We start from the raw sequence: 16,574 nt of genomic DNA, 5'->3' as shown, positions 1-16,574 counted from the left end.
ATACACACACGTGAATGCACACATGCACGCACACACACGCTCGCACACATACACATACACATTCACATGTACACATGTTACCCAAAGGAGCCACAGGGACGTTAGAAAGACTTTTTTCAGTGTCAGAGTAGTTAACAGATGGCATGCATTAGGCAATGATGTGGTAGAGGTAGACTCCATACTCAGTTTCAAATGTAGATATGATAGAGCCCAGAAGGCTCAGGAATATGTACACCAGTTGACTGACAGTTGGAACCAAAGAACCAGAGCTCAATTCCCACAAGCACAACTAGATGAGTACATGCACACTCACACATACACACATACATACACAGATAAACAACAGAGAGCCTAACAAATCTGGTACATTAATGCTGATGGAATGGGAAACAAAGTGGATGAACTGAAAGACATGGCTGATGAAATAAACCCCAATGTAATAATAATAGTAGAAACAAAATTAACTAAAATAAACACTAATGCAATATTCCTCAGACAATACCAGCCAACAAGGCAAAAAGAAAACAGAGGCGAGGAGGGGGAGTGACACTGCTGGACAAAAGAATCAACAAGTTTGCAGAGATTAATTTAAAGGAGGAGTCCAATAATGCAGACTATGTTGTAAGAATCGTTTAAGTGTTGAATTATCCATTAGACTGAGAACAAAGCTACTAGTAATGGGAGATTTCAATCGTGGGCAAAACCTGGTAGAAATGCAGACTAAAACTTCCTAATACAACATGTTAAGGAGGAAACACGAAGAGAGGAAACTAATCAGCAAGACTGAAACTTAAGTCTTCCCTCAGAGTGAAATGTATGTTGAGAACATAGAGCACGAAATGTCACTGGAAACGAGTGACCATTGTGTGCTAGTTTATGACCATGCAGTTGTCCTGAAGGCTACGGCATGAGGAAGGAAAAGGTTTGAACAAAGACGAGTATCAGAAGCTCAAAAAAATCTTGGAGAGAATACCTTGGAAAATAGAACTAAGTAAAAAAGTAACATAAACCATGATCGACTTCATAACTAGCCCAAGCAAACAATCTGCAACAAGATTTATATTACCGTTCAGAGATAGCGGAGCCAAGAGAAAACATTACCTGTGGTTTAACACATAATCCTTTGAGGCAAAAAGAAGAAAAAAGAGCATGGGAGAAATACAGGGAACGCAGAACAGAGGAGAACAACAACATGTACTGTACACAAGAGAGAGAGAGGAATGAATACACAGGAATTTGGAACCAGCAAGACGCAGTATGAGAACGATATAACATTAGACGCCAAGGAACAGCCTAAACTACGACATAGTGGCATGAAGAGGAAGCTGGTGCTCGGTAAACGAAAAAGTGATCAGGTTACACAAACGAAGAGGACACCACACAAAGAATGATAAGAAAGTTTGAGAAAAACTCAATATAAGTTTCCCGGAAGCTTAAGATTGAACCCGAGTTAACCACCCCCCAGATCAAGGACTTGTAATGGAACAAGAGTTACCAGAAGAAAGACACATTGAGCTAGCAGTGACAGAAGGAAAGTACAGAAAGACTTGAAGGCAGTGGATGTGAAGAGAGTCACAGGCTTCGACAAGATCTCACCTGGTATCCTAAAAAAGGCGTAGTTCACCTGTTCACCTAGACACACTCAGCTCTAGCATTATGTGGACACTTGCCGGAGAAATGAGAAACTTCCTGAGATTTGGAAAGTGTCAAATGGGTTACCTATAAAAAAGAAAGTTGAAAGGCACGAGCCACTTAACTACAGACTTAACTATTCCCTGTAAGATATTAGAGACTGACTGAAGGTTCGTCGACCATTTAAGACATACACATTTTATTTACAAGCATCAATATGGATTCAGTAGAGGAAAATCTACTTGATCAGCTTACTGGAGTTCTATGATAAGATGATAACAGTCAAACAGGAGAGCGGGTGCTGGGCAGACTGCATCTTGCCGAATGGCCAGAAAGCTTTGACACTATTCCTCACTAGCGACTCGTATGCAAACTACAACAAAACAGGCTGGTTTACCGCCTGTTTTGTGATCCACTAAAGTAAGTGATGGAGTACCTTCGAGGTAATGAGTGAAGTACCTTAAGGGTGGTACTAGAGCCCATTTTGTTCCTAATATATGTAAACGATTTGAGGAAGTAAGCTCATTCTTATCCATTCCTTCCCTCTGCCCTATCCTAAATCGTTAGCCTCATATCCTCTCCAAGTGCTACATTGTCGTAGTGGGCTAGCGTTTTATCCTAATAAATACCGTACCTTACCTTATCCATGTTTGCTGACGATTCTAAGCTAATAAGGCGAACCAGAACTGAGGGTGACTGCACTACACAATAAGACGAACGAGACAATATCCAGAGATGGTGTGAGAAATGGCTACTAGATTTTAACCCTTACAAATGCAAGGTTATGACAATAGAAATTGGAGCAAGAAGACCCCAACTACCCTGCATGACACACACACACACGTAAGTGAGTACACACAATCACCATAACACAGGCACCTTTAAAAGCCAAACACCTGTCAAACACCTGTGACATAATCATATTAGAATGACAAACACACACAGCCATAAAACCCACAGCACCGGCAGTGTTCCGGGAGGGAAAAAAACGTGGATTATTTATAAGCAAAGAATTCCTGTACAGATCTACCCACCCTCGGCTGCCTGGCCGCGTTATCTGGGAAATAAATTAATTAGGGAGCCCTTCGAGACAGTTGTTAGAGAGGCGCGGCCCCCTTGGACCAGCGGGGGAGGTGGTAGTACACCAGGATGGTGGCCTACTGGGCTGGGGAGGGCGGGGCGGGGGGGGGTGGGTGGATGGGGGGGAGGGGAATGGAGGATGGGGGTGGGGAGGGGAGGGGTGGGGAGGATGGGGTTGGGGAGGAGTGTGTGTACAAGGGAAAGACAGACAGAAGGAGACCAAGAGGTCCATGACTTATCTGCTGGTTAAGGAGAGACAGAGGCAGACATAGACATAAATAGACATTAGATACACACACACACACACACACACACACACACACACACACACACACACACACACACACACACACACACACACACACACACACACACACACACACACACACACACACACACACACACACACACACACACACACACACTAAGAAATTAGAGGAAAAACAGTCCAAGATATGATGGACCTAGTCATACAGAAATGCCAGGAGGCCGAAGAGAGATTTATACCAACGGTAAAGGGAAAAAATAAGAAGGAATATAATAACCCATGGTTTAATAGACAGTGTCAGGAAGCAAAAATGGCCAGCAGGCGGGAGTGGAGGAAGTACAGAAGACAAAGAACAGAGGACAACAGAAGCAGATACAACAGAGCTAGGAACGATTACATTAACATAAGACGAACATCGGAAAGGGACTATGAGAACGATATTGCAATCAAAGCGAAAAAACAACCTAAGTTACTACACAGTCATATAAGAAGAAAAATGTCGGTGAACGACCAAGTGACAAGACTAAGGAAGACAGAGGGGGCATATACTGAAAGTGACAAGGAAATCTGCGAGGCACTGAATGCCAGTTTCCATGGAGTGTTCACTACCGAGCCTGAGCAGCTCCCATTGTTCGAAGGGGTTACCCTAGATGAAAGACTATCAGATATAGAGGTGACAGCAGAGGAGGTAATGAAACAGTTGACAACTCTAGATGCAACTAAAGCAGTTGGACCAGACAAAGTATCACCGTGGATACTAAAAGAAGCAGCACAGGCCCTCAGCGTGCCTCTGGCAATGATCTTTAATGAGTCACTTATGTCAGGAGAATTGCCCAGTTGCTGGAAGAAGGCAAATGTCGTGCCGATCTTCAAGAAAGGAGATAGGGAGGAGGCACTTAACTACAGACCTGTATCACTGACAAGCATCCCCTGTAAAATACTGGAAAGAATAATTAGGCTACGACTGGTTGCACACCTGGAGAACATTAGGTTTGTGAACAAACATCAACATGGGTTCTGGACAGGGAAATCGTGCCTAACAAACCTTCTGGAATTCTATGATAAAATAACGAGGATAAGACAGGACAGAGATGGTTGGGCAGACTGCATATTTCTGGACTGCCAAAAAGCCTTTGATACAGTACCGCACATGAGACTGCTGTTCAAGCTCGAGAGGCAGGCGGGGGTGGGGGGAAAGGTCCTAGAATGGATAAGGAACTACCTAACAGGAAGGAGCCAAAGAGTTACGGTAAGGGGCGAGAAGTCGGACTGGCGAACAGTAACAAGTGGAGTACCACAAGGATCGGTGCTGGGACCAATTCTATTTCTTGTATATGTTAACGACATGTTTACAGGCGTAGAGTCCTACATGTCGATGTTTGCGGATGATGCAAAGTTGATGAGAAGAGTTGTGACAGATGAGGATTGCAGGATCCTCCAAGAGGACCTGAACAGATTGCAGAGATGGTCAGAGAAATGGCTACTAGAATTCAACACGAGCAAATGTAAAGTTATGGAAATGGGACTAGGAGATAGGAGACCAAAGGGACAGTACACAATGAAGGGGAACAGCCTACCTGTAACGACGCGTGAAAGAGACCTGGGGGTGGACGTAACACCTAATCTATCTCCTGAGGCACATATTAATAGGATAACGACAGCAGCGTACTCTACACTGGCAAAAGTTAGAACATCATTCAGAAACCTAAGTAAGGAGGCATTTAGGGCGCTTTACACTGCCTACGTAAGGCCAGTCTTAGAGTATGCCGCCTCATCATGGAGTCCCCATCTGAAGAAGCATATAATGAAACTGGAAAAGGTTCAGAGGTTTGCAACGAGACTCGTCCCAGAGCTACGAGGGATGGGGTATGAAGAGCGCCTGAGGGAACTGTGCCTTACGACACTAGAAAGAAGAAGGGAGAGGGGGGACATGATAGGAACGTATAAGATACTCAGAGGAATTGACAGAGTGGACATAGACGAAATGTTCACACGGAATAGCAACAGAACGAGAGGACATGGATGGAAGCTTGAAACTCAGATGAGTCACAGAGATGTAAGGAAGTTTTCTTTTAGCGTGAGAGTAGTGGGGAAATGGAATGCACTTCAGGAACAGGTTGTGGAAGCAAATACTATTCATAATTTTAAAACCAGGTATGATAGGGAAATGGGACAGGAGTCATTGCTGTAAACAACCGATGCTCGAAAGGCGGGATCCAAGAGTCAATGCTCGATCCTGCAAGCACATATAGGTGAGTACATATAGGTGAGTACACACACACACACAAGGGGGCCTCGTAGCCTGGTAGATAGCGCGCAGGACTTGTAATTCTGTGGCGCGGGTTCGATTCCCGCACGAGGCAGAAACAAACTGGCAAAGTTTCTTTCACCCTGAATGCCCCTGTTACCTAGCAGTAAATAGGTACCTGGGAGTTAGTCAGCTGTCACGGGCTGCTTCCTGGGTGTGTGTGTGGTGTGGAAAAAAAGTAGTTAGTAAACAGTTGAGAGGCGGGCCGAAAGAGCAAAGCTCAACCCCCGCAAACACAATTAGGTGAAATACTGGTCACCACACACACACACACACACACACACACACACACACACACACACACACACACACACACACACACACACACACACACACACACACACACACACACACACACACACACACACACACACACACACACACAGACAACAAGTTTGTCATGGGTTTGTAAACAAGCACCAACATGGGTTCTGGACAGGGAAATCATGCCTAACAAACCTTTTAGAATTCTATGATAAAGTAACAAGGATAAGGCAGGACAGAGAAGGCTGGGCAGACTGCATATTTCTTGACTGCCAAAAGGCCTTTGATACGGTACCGCACATGAGACTGCTATACAAACTTGAGAGGCAGGCAGGAGTAGGCGGAAAGGCCCTAGTATGGGTGCAGAACTACCTAACAGGAAGGAGCCAGAGGGTAATGGTAAGGGGCGAGAAGTCGGACTGGCGAACAGTAACAAGTGGAGTACCTCAAGGATCGGTGCTGGGACCAATCCTCTTTCTAATTTACGTAAATGATATGTTTACAGGAGTGGAATCATACATGTCAATGTTTGCGGATGACGCAAAATTAATGAGAAGAGTTGTGACAGACGAGGATTGTAGGATCCTCCAAGAGGACTTAAACAGGCTGCAGAGATGGTCAGGGAAATGGCTATTGGAGTTTAACACCAGTAAATGTAAAGTTATGGAAATGGGATCAGGTTACAGGAGACCAAAGGGACAGTACACAATGAAGGGGAACAGCCTACCTGTAACGATTCGAGAAAGAGACCTGGGAGTGGATGTGACACCTAATCTAACTCCTGAGGCACATATAAATAGGATAACGACAGCAGCGTACTCTACACTGGCGAAAATTAGAACTTCATTCAGAAACCTAAATGTGGAGGCTTTTAGGGCGCTTTACACTGCCTACGTGAGACCCGTCTTAGAGTATGCCGCGCCATCATGGAGCCCCCACCTGAAGAAACACATAAAGAAACTGGAGAAGATTCAGAGGTTTGCGACGAGGCTTGTCCCAGAGTTACGAGGGATGGGATATGAAGAGCGGCTGAAGGAACTGAACCTTACGACACTAGAGAAAAGAAGGGAGAGAGGAGATATGATAGGGACATATAAAATACTCAGGGGAATTGACAAAGTGGAAATAGATGAAATGTTCACACGTAATAATAACAGAACGAGGGGACATGAATGGAAACTGGAAACTCAGATGAGTCACAGAGATGTTAGGAAGTTTTCTTTTAGCGTGAGAGTAGTGGAAAAATGGAATGCACTTGGGGAACAGGTTGTGGAAGCAAATACTATTCATACTTTTAAAACTAGGTATGATAGGGAAATGGGACAGGAGTCATTGCTGTAAACAACCGATAGCTGGAAAGGCGGGATCCAAGAGTCAATGCTCGATCCTGCAAGAACAAATAGGTGAGTACAAATAGGTGAGTACACACACACACACACACACACACACACACACACACACACACACACACACACACACACACACACACACACACACACACACACACACACACACACACAATGCTAGAAATAACATGTGTTACTGATGTATGTGTAGCATGTGTTACTACAGTGTACTGATACTGATACCTACACATTGATAGTAGGAGGGTACAAGATGACCTGGACAGACTGAATGAATGGTCCAACAAATGGCTGCTAAAGCTCAACCCGAGTAAATACAAAGTAATGAAACTAGGCAGTGGAAACAGGAGGTCAGACACAGGATACAGAGTAGGAGATGAAGTACTTAATGAAACGGACAGAGAGAATGATCTAGGAATTGATATCACACCAAACCTGTCTCCTGAAGCCCGCATAAAAAGAATTACATCTGCAGCATATGAGAGGCTGGCTAACATCAGAATAGCCTCAGTTCCGTAGCCTTCAGGAACCTGTGTAAGGAATCATTCAGAATCTTGTATACTGCATATGTAAGACCAATTCTGGAGTATACGGCCCCAGCATGGAGCCCGTACCTTGTCATGCACAAGACGAAGCTGGAAAAAGTTCAGAGGCATGACATTAGGCTAGTCCCAGAACTAAGAGGCATGAGTTATGAGGAACGGCTGTGTGAAATGCACCTCACGGCACTGGAAGCCAGAAGAGTAAGGGGAGATATGATCACTACCTACAAAATTACCAGGAGAATTGACAGGACAGATAAGGATAAACTGTTTAACACGGGTGGGACGCGAATAAGGGAATACAGGTGGAAACTGAGTGCCCAAATGAGCCACAGGGACGTTAGAAAGAACTTTTTCAGTGTCAGAGTAGTTAACAGGTGGAATGCATTAGGCAGTGATGTGGTGGAGGCTGACTCCATACATAGTTTTAAATGCAGATATGATAGAGCCTAGTTGGCTCAGGAAACTGTTCACCAGTTGATGGACAGTTGAGAGGCGGAACCAAAGAACCAGAGCTCAACCCCCGCAAGCACAACTAGGTGAGTACAACTAGGTGAGTACACACTTACACACTATTGAAAACAAATATTGAAATACGCCAAGATAATGAGAGCACATCGCACCACGCCCAAGCACACTGTTCACCGGCCCACCCCACCAATAGCAGCCGAAGGTAAGCCCATCGCCCACCTGTTGATATACACACACATACATAAAGCTCCAGCCAGCATGTACAAGGTATACTCTCATGTAGTATGTGCTAAGATTTCTCCTTCCCTACAGCTACAGAGTGTGTACGGTACAGTGTCTCAGGTCATCGCTACAGGGAGTCGTGAGAGGTCTCACCCCCACCGAGAGCTGCGTGCATATATGGCCTATTGTATATGGCAGTGGAAGCGTATGTGCAATGTACGGGTTTTGTTGTGGCATTTTGTAGAGGATATATATATATATGTGTGTACCAATTTTCTGAAACTTTACCAATTATGTTGTAATTTTTCAAAATTAACTTGTCATATCAGATGAACAAATCCCCAGAGGCGATGATGAGGGTTCGAACCTACGTCCAGGATGATCCCACACTCGCCTTGGTCTACTCCACAGCGATATGGTTAAAAGAATTGTAACCTGGAGGGCTACTGCCCTCACGAAGCTCCCGCAGCTTCTCCGAAGCACAAACCGGGGTTTTACACAATATCCCCCCAAGCACCCGGGCTCTATCAACCAAATGTTCTACCACTTCGCCCTAACTTCAATACACACAGAACACACACACGAAATCACGAAAATTTACACGTGGTGAAAAATGTGACAGTGTCAGACCGCGGAGGAAGAATTAAAACAGGAATTTCCTTAAGTACTTTCGAATATTAATACATCTTCAGAAGGAATTCCTTCTGAAAAATGGGCGTGAGGAAAGCCATCTTTTCAAAGTTGTATCCATTCAGTTTATACCAGTGTTGTGGCTCAGTGTGCTCCTTTTGTCTTGTATGGCACAGGTGTTGCACCTGTGGCACTTCCCTCCCCTCCCCTCCCCCCCACCTGCTGTAGTGTAGCCTCCAGGGTGCCACCCTCCCCCCCCCCCACCTGCTGTAGTGTAGCCTCCAGGGTGCCACCCTCCCCTCCCCCCCCACCTGCTGTAGTGTAGCCTGCAGAGTGCCACCCTCCCCCCCCCCACCTGCTGTAGTGTAGCCTCCAGGGTGCCACCCTCCCCTCCCCCCCCAGCTGCTGTAGTGTAGCCTGCAGAGTGCCACCCTCCCCCCCCCACCTGCTGTAGTGTAGCCTCCAAGGTGCCACCCTCCCCCCCCACCTGCTGTAGTGTAGCCTCCAAGGTGCCACCCTCCCCCCAACTGCTGTAGTGTAGCCTCCAAGGTGCCACCCTCCCCCCAACTGCTGTAGTGTAGCCTCCAAGGTGCCACCCTCCCCCCAACTGCTGTAGTAAAGGCACCTGCCTCACCCTCATTACCTGTCGCTTGCTCTTGGCTAAATTTAAACGTTTTTTTCTTTCTTTTCTCTCTCTCTCTCTCTCTCTCTCTCTCTCTCTCTCTCTCTCTCTCTCTCTCTCTCTCTCTCTCTCTCTCTCTCTCTCTCCCTCTCTCTCTCAACTGTCAATCAATCGACTATATCCCCTCCCCCCCCCCACACACACAGGAACAGCTCGTAACATCTGTCTAACTCTCAAGTACCTTTTTACTGCTAGGTAACAAGGGCATCAGGGTGAAAGAAACCCTACCCATTTGCTTCTGCCATCGTCGGGGATCGATCCCCAGTCCCTAGGATTACGATTCCCAAGTGCTGTCCAATCAGCCCCCCCCCCCTCCGTCATGTGTGTGTGTGTGTCTGTGTCTGTCAAGAAGACCTTAGTCTTCTTAGTAATAAGAAGTCTTTAGTAATAAAGTAATAATTAGTAATTTAATAATTAATTTAATAATTAATTTAATAATTTAGTAATAATCGTCCTTAGTAATAAGACTAGTCTCAGTCTCAGTCTCCTGATGGTAGAGTTACAACATACGAGTTAGATGGTGTTGAGATTGTGAAGTCAGATTGGGAACAGGATCTGGGAGTTACGATTAGTAAGAATTTAAAACCAAAAAATTCAATGCATCTAAATGTTCGTAATAAGGCAAATAGGACACTGGTATTTATTTATCGAAGCGTTAGTAATAAGGCTAGGAGCTGCCTCGTATGGGCCAATGGGTCTTCTGCAGTTACCTTCATTCTTATTGGGAGAAAGTGGGTGGGGAGATTGGGAGAGAGTAGGTGGGGAGATTGGGAGAGAGTGGGTGGGGAGAGTGGAGAGAGTAGGTGGGGAGATTGGGAGAGAGTAGCTAGGGAGATTGGGAGAGAGTAGGTGGGGAGATTGGGAGAGAGTAGGTGGGGAGATTGGGAGAGAGAAGGTGGGGATATTGGGAGAGAGAAGGTGGGGATATTGGAAGAGAGTAGGTGGTGAGATTGGGAGAGAGAAGGTGGGGAGAGTGGAGAGAGAGTGGGGAGTGGGGAATGATGAGAGTAACCTGGGTACAGCCGGGTACTTCTCCCTTTGCATAGGTGCTGATACAAGTGATACAACAGGCTGATACAAGTCTTCATACAGTAGCCACATCTAAATACAACAACAATATGCAACTCGGGGGTAAATACATACCAGTGTCTTTCAGGCTGGTTGAGTCCTCCCCAAGGGCGTGGGCGTGACCTTCAGAGCCACGCCCACACCTGACCTCTGACTGTGGCCGTAACTGGGTGTGGTCCGTCCCAACCGTCTCCGTCCCAACCTGGAGCAGGTTTGGAACGGAGAGACAGAGACGGAAAAAAAGAGACAGACAGACAAACACAGAGACTCAGACAGAAGATGAAATACTTCAAGAATCAAGGAGTGGGAAAGACGCAAGAGATCACACCAGACCTGTCCACTGAAGCTCACATCAAGAGGATATATCATCAGCGGCGTATGCAAGGTTGGCCAACATAAGAACTGCCTTTAGAAACTTGGGTAAGGAATCATTCAAAACCTCGTATATCACATATGTCAGACCAGTTCTGGAGTATGCAGCTTCAGCGTGGAGTCCATATGTAGTCAATCATACGACTAAATTGAAGTAGGTTCAAAGGCCAAATAAGTAGTTCAAAGTACCCAAATAAGCCACAGAGACAAAAGAAAAAACATTTTTCAGTGTCAGATTAGTTAACAGATGGAATGCATTAGGCAATGAAGAGGTGGTGGCTGACTCCATACATAGTTCCAAATGTAAATATGATAGAGCCCAGTAGGCTCAGGAATCTGTACACCAGTTGATTGACAGTTGAGAGGCGAAACCAAAGAGCCAAAGCTCAACCCCCCGCAAGCACAAATAGGTAAGTACACACACACACGCGCGCAAACAAACACACACATACTCACGTACTAATACAACTAACATAATAGTATCCCATTGGTGTGTGGGTGGTCCGGCCGTGGAAGGAGCCCAGCGGTGTGTAATATTCACAAAATATAATTATTACCTGTTCGTTTAAAGGACCGGGACGTGAGGAAGCCTTCCAAGACGTGGGAGGAGCGTCTGTTTTGTGCTACTTCCGGCAAAGTATGCTTAGTGAAAACCAAATCCTGTTAATTTTCCCAAGTTCATGTTCATATTTTCCAACTTTTCATGTTCACAACATGAAAAGTTGAAAAAAATTGTGAAACATATATTTCTAAAATATTTTGGCAGGCGTCAGTTGTGTATGTGAACCGTGGCACGCTGCTGCTCCTTCTGAAATTTTGGCAAGCTCGACCAGCCTATGTCAGTCTCGTACCCCAGACCATTCCCCTTGCAAAATTGGGTGAGACTAGCCCCAAACATCTGACCTCCATCTCTGGACAGACAGAGAAACCTTCTTATCGATATAGATAGATCGGTGTATTGTATTCAGTTCAGTCTATTGTATTTGGATAGACCTGCACGGAGTATTATGGATTATGGGCTGTCTGTTGTATGAGGCTTTATGTATTGATGTATTGTATCAGAAGGAAGTTTTTATCGGGCTAGAATGTTGCAGCAGGCCAGAATGTTGCCTCATATCGGCCTGTTGCATCAGGACTGCCGATTCCATAAGACCCTGATGTTTGTTGCATCAGGGTTCTTTGTTGATGTATGTTTGTTGCATCAAGGGGGTTAAATGCATTATGAGCTCCCCCCCATGCGCTACAACGTTGCAGAAGTACCGGAGTTGTTTGTTGCTCCTGGTGTGGGGGAGTTGCAAGGCCGAGGGTTGGGGGCACGCTTCTTGCATCGTGGTCTCAAGTGCTGCTCTTCCAGAGATTAGCAGGTTTGGCATTGTTTTGTTTCTGTATCTCACCATACCACTCATGCCCCCACCATACCACTCATGCCCCACCATACCACTCATGCCTCACCATACCACTCATGCCCCCACCATACCACTCATGCCCCACCATACCACTCATGCCTCACCATACCACTCATGCCTCACCATACCACTCATGCCCCCACCATACCACTCATGCCTCACCATATCACTCATGCCCCCACCATACCACTCATGCCCCCACCATACCACTCATGCCCCACCATACCACTCATGCCCCCACCATACCACTCATGCCTCACCATACCACTCATGCCCCCACCATACCACTCATGCCCCACCACACCACTCATGCCCCACCATACCACTCATGCCCCCACCATACCACTCATGCCCCCACCATACCACTCATGCCCCCACCATACCACTCATGCCTCACCATATCACTCATGCCCCCACCATACCACTCATGCCTCACCATATCACTCATGCCCCCACCATACCACTCATGCCCCACCATACCACTCATGCCCCCACCATACCACTCATGCCTCACCATATCACTCATGCCCCCACCATACCACTCATGCCCCCACCATACCACTCATGCCCCCACCATACCACTCATGCCCCAACCATACCACTCATGCCCCACCATACGACTCATGCCCCCACCATACCACTCATGCCTCACCATATCACTCATGCCCCCACCATACCACTCATGCCCCCACCATACCACTCATGCCCCCACCATACCACTCATGCCCCCACCATACCACTCATGCCCCAACCATACCACTCATGCCCCCACCATACCACTCATGCCCCCACCATACCACTCATGCCCCCACCATACCACTCATGCCCCACCATACCACTCATGCCCCAACCATACCACTCATGCCCCACCATACCACTCATGCCCCAACCATACCTCTCATCCCCCCGCCATACCACTCATGCCCCATCGTATCCCTCCACGCATGATAATGTCCAGGTAACGAGACTGATAGAATGATTCAGTATCATCCCTCTCCCCCCCATCTCTAAACCTGCATAACATCTCTTCCCAATTAACCCATATCTCCTCTTATTTACCCTCTCACATCCTTCTCCCTCTCACCCTACCCCTCCTTTCTCCTTTCTCTCCCTGCATCTCGTCTCTCCCTCCATGCTTCTATTCTTTCTTATTTGCATCTATCTCCTTCTCTAGTGTATTCTGCCTCCCTTCTCTATCTCTCAGCCTCTCATCTTCCCATTTCTTTCTCTCCTATCCCTCTCCCCCTTCTCCATCTCCATTTATACCCCCCCCTTCTTCCTCTACCCCCTCCCCTTCTACTCCTACCTGTTCCATAAACAACGTAACCCACTAATTAGCGTTGATGATTAAGGTACAAGGTATATCACAGGAATTAATTAGTGTTTCACCGTAGCTGCTTATTTCCCATCAATTTAGGTCCTGCAGCGCCTGTGTCTCCTGTTATTATGTCATCTTTATCACATATCCTTCGTCGTCTTTTTATTCGCTATTAATACGTTTTCCTGTTATTGTGTCTTGCTTAGCCCGTGTTTGTCTGTCTCTCGGTTTAACGCGGGAGACAGAATGTCACTGTGGTCCGTTGGGCAGGAAGGCAGGCAGGCAGGCAGGCAGGCAGGCAGGCTGGCAGGCAGGCAGGCAGGTAGGCAGGCAAGGCAGGCAGGCAGGCAGGCAGGCAGGCAGGCAGGCAGGCAGGCAGGCAGGCAGGCAGGCAGGCAGGCAGGCAGGTAGGCAGGCAGGCCGGCAGGCAGGCAGGCAGGTAGGCAGGCAAGGCAGGCAGGCAGGCAGGCAGGCAGGCAGGCAGGCAGGCAGGCAGGCAGGCAGGCAGATAGGCAGGCAGGCAGGCAGGCAGGCAGGCAGGCAGGTAGGCAGGCAAGGCAGGCATGCAGGCAGGCAGGCAGGCAGGCAGGCAGGCAGGCAGGTAGATAGGCAGGCAGGCAGACAAGCAGGTAAGGCAGGTAGGCAGGCAGGCAGGCAGGCAGATAGGCAGACAGATAGGCAGGCAGGCAGACAGATAGGCAGGCAGATAGGCAGGCAGGCAGGCAGGCAGACAGGCAGGCAGGCAGGCATGCAGGCAGACAAGCAGGCAGCAAAGCAGCCACCCGACCAGTACTCGTGTCTAACGTTCTGTGCCTCTCAGACGCAATTACCCACCGAGTTCTCGTAATTACTCTGTTGTTCTTCACGGATGTTTTGCGATAGATAGTTCTCGGCGGCGCACTCCGGTAGTCACTCACACATGCTAGTGCTGCACTCGGCTTCAACGTGGCTCACTCTCTTACCACAGCATATTCACTCATACCTCAGATACCTGCACTCAACCGGCACCCTCCCTCCCTCCCTCCCTCCCTCTGTTTTCCTTCATCAGTGAGCCCCTCCACCCGGCCGGCGGGGCCCTCCACCCGGCCGGAGGTGCCCTCCACCCGGCCGGAGGTGCCCTCCACCCGGCCGGAGGTGCCCTCCACCCGGCTGGCGGGCCACTCCACCCGGCCCGAGGTGCCCTCCACCCGGCCGGCGGAGCCCTCTACCCGGCCGGCGGGGCCCTCCACCCGGCCGGCGGGGCCCTCCACCCGGCCGGCGGGCCCCTCCACCCGGCCGGCGGGGCCCTCCACCCAGCCGGCGGGGCCCTCCACCCGGCCGGCGGGGCCCTCCACCCGGCCGGCGGGGCCCTCCACCCGGCCGGAGGTGCCCTCCACCCGGCCGGAGGTGCCCTCCACCCGGCCGGAGGTGCCCTCCACCCGGCCGGAGGTGCCCTCCACCCGGCCGGAGGTGCCCTCCACCCGGCCGGAGGTGCCCTCCACCCGGCCGGCGGGGCCTTCCACCCGGCCGGAGGTGCCCTCCACCCGGCCGGCGGGGCCTTCCACCCGGCCGGAGGTGCCCTCCACCTGGCCGGAGGTGCCCTCCACCCGGCCCGAGGTGCCCTCCACCCGGCCGGCGGAGCCCTCTACCCGGCCGGCGGAGCCCTCTACCCGGCCGGCGGGGCCCTCCACCCGGCCGGCGGGGCCCTCCAGTGGACAATTAAGAAACCAGTGTAAAATGAGCGGTGTTTTCTCACCTACACGTCAAGATCTTGTGAAAATACCGTCATGTTTTCTTTGACGCTGTGAGTAGGGAAGACGGGGAGGAGGGAGGAAGAGGAGGACGAGGAGGAAGATCAGGAGGAGGGGACAAAGGGTGCAGAGAGGAAATGACAAAAGGGAGGAGCACCGGGTAGCGATTGGGAGGCGAGGGTGAGGGAAAAGGTGAGGATTGGAAGATGAGGAGAGGGAGAAAGAAGAAGGAGAGTGAGGAAGATGAGGACAAAGAGAAGGAGTGGGTGAAACGAATATAGAGGTGAAGATAACAAAGAAACAACAGACTTTAAGGGGGGTAAAAAAGCTGATGGAGCTTGAAACTAGGTTACATTTATTGAAGGAGAAGAAGACGTAGGAAGGAGACGAAGGAGGGAGAGGTGAGAGACGCGGGAGTAAAGGAGGACATAATGGAGAGCGGTGAGGGGGAGAAGGATGGCTTGGTCTCGCCTTGTGTGTTGGTGCAGTGGTATTGTATCCTCTTGTTTACACCGGCACCGCCTCCCCCCCCCCCACCCCCCCCTCCTCAGCGGTGTGTACTTACCTAGTTGTACTTACCTAGCTGTACTTGCGGGGGGTTGAGCTTTGGCTCTTTGGTCCCGCCTCTTAACCGTCAATCAACAGGTGTTCAGATTCCTAAGCCTACTGGGCTCTTTCATATCTATATTTGAAACTGTGTATGGAGTCAGCCTCCACCACATCACTGCCTAATGCATTCCATCAGTTAACTACTCTGACACTGAAAAAGTTCTTTCTAACGTCCCTGTGACTCATGTGGGTACTCAGGCTCAACCTGCCCCCACCCCTTGATCGTGTATCACCCATGCTAAATAGTTTATCTTTATCTACCCTATCAATTCCTGAGAATTTTGTAGGTAGTGATCATGTCTCCCCTAACTCTTATGTCTTTCAATGTCGTGAGGTTTAGTTCTAGTAACCATTCCTCGTAGCTCATATCTCTCAGCTCGGGGACTAGCCTTGTGGCATACCTTTTCTAATTTCGTTTTGTGTTTGACTAGATGTGGACCTACGCTGAAGCTGCAATCTCTTATATTGGTCTGACATATGTGCTATACAAGGTTATATGTGTGTACTCACCCTTTGTGTGTACTTACCTATTTGAGCCTACAGGATCCAGCATTATCTCCTAGATCTCAAGTTTTAGTCGGCGGTTGTCTAATACAATGACTCCTATG

General features: G+C 48.6%; 1 protein-coding gene across 1 annotated transcript in view; it reads left to right on the top strand.

The window, feature by feature from the left end:
- Window positions 1-15,342, top strand: part of LOC123751997 (PE-PGRS family protein PE_PGRS33-like) — a 28,866-nt gene extending 13,524 nt beyond the window's left edge. The window contains exon 2 of the mRNA XM_069329185.1: window positions 14,595-15,342. Coding sequence (XP_069185286.1) covers window positions 14,595-15,342 — 748 coding nt within the window. The remainder of the gene's footprint in view (window positions 1-14,594) is intronic.
- The last annotated feature ends 1,232 nt before the right edge of the window (window positions 15,343-16,574 follow it).

Source organism: Procambarus clarkii, chromosome 22, assembly GCF_040958095.1.
Source record: "Procambarus clarkii isolate CNS0578487 chromosome 22, FALCON_Pclarkii_2.0, whole genome shotgun sequence".
NCBI lineage: Eukaryota > Metazoa > Arthropoda > Malacostraca > Decapoda > Cambaridae > Procambarus > Procambarus clarkii.
Note: the sequence above shows the minus strand (reverse complement) of the source record. Positions and strands in the feature narration are given on the sequence as shown.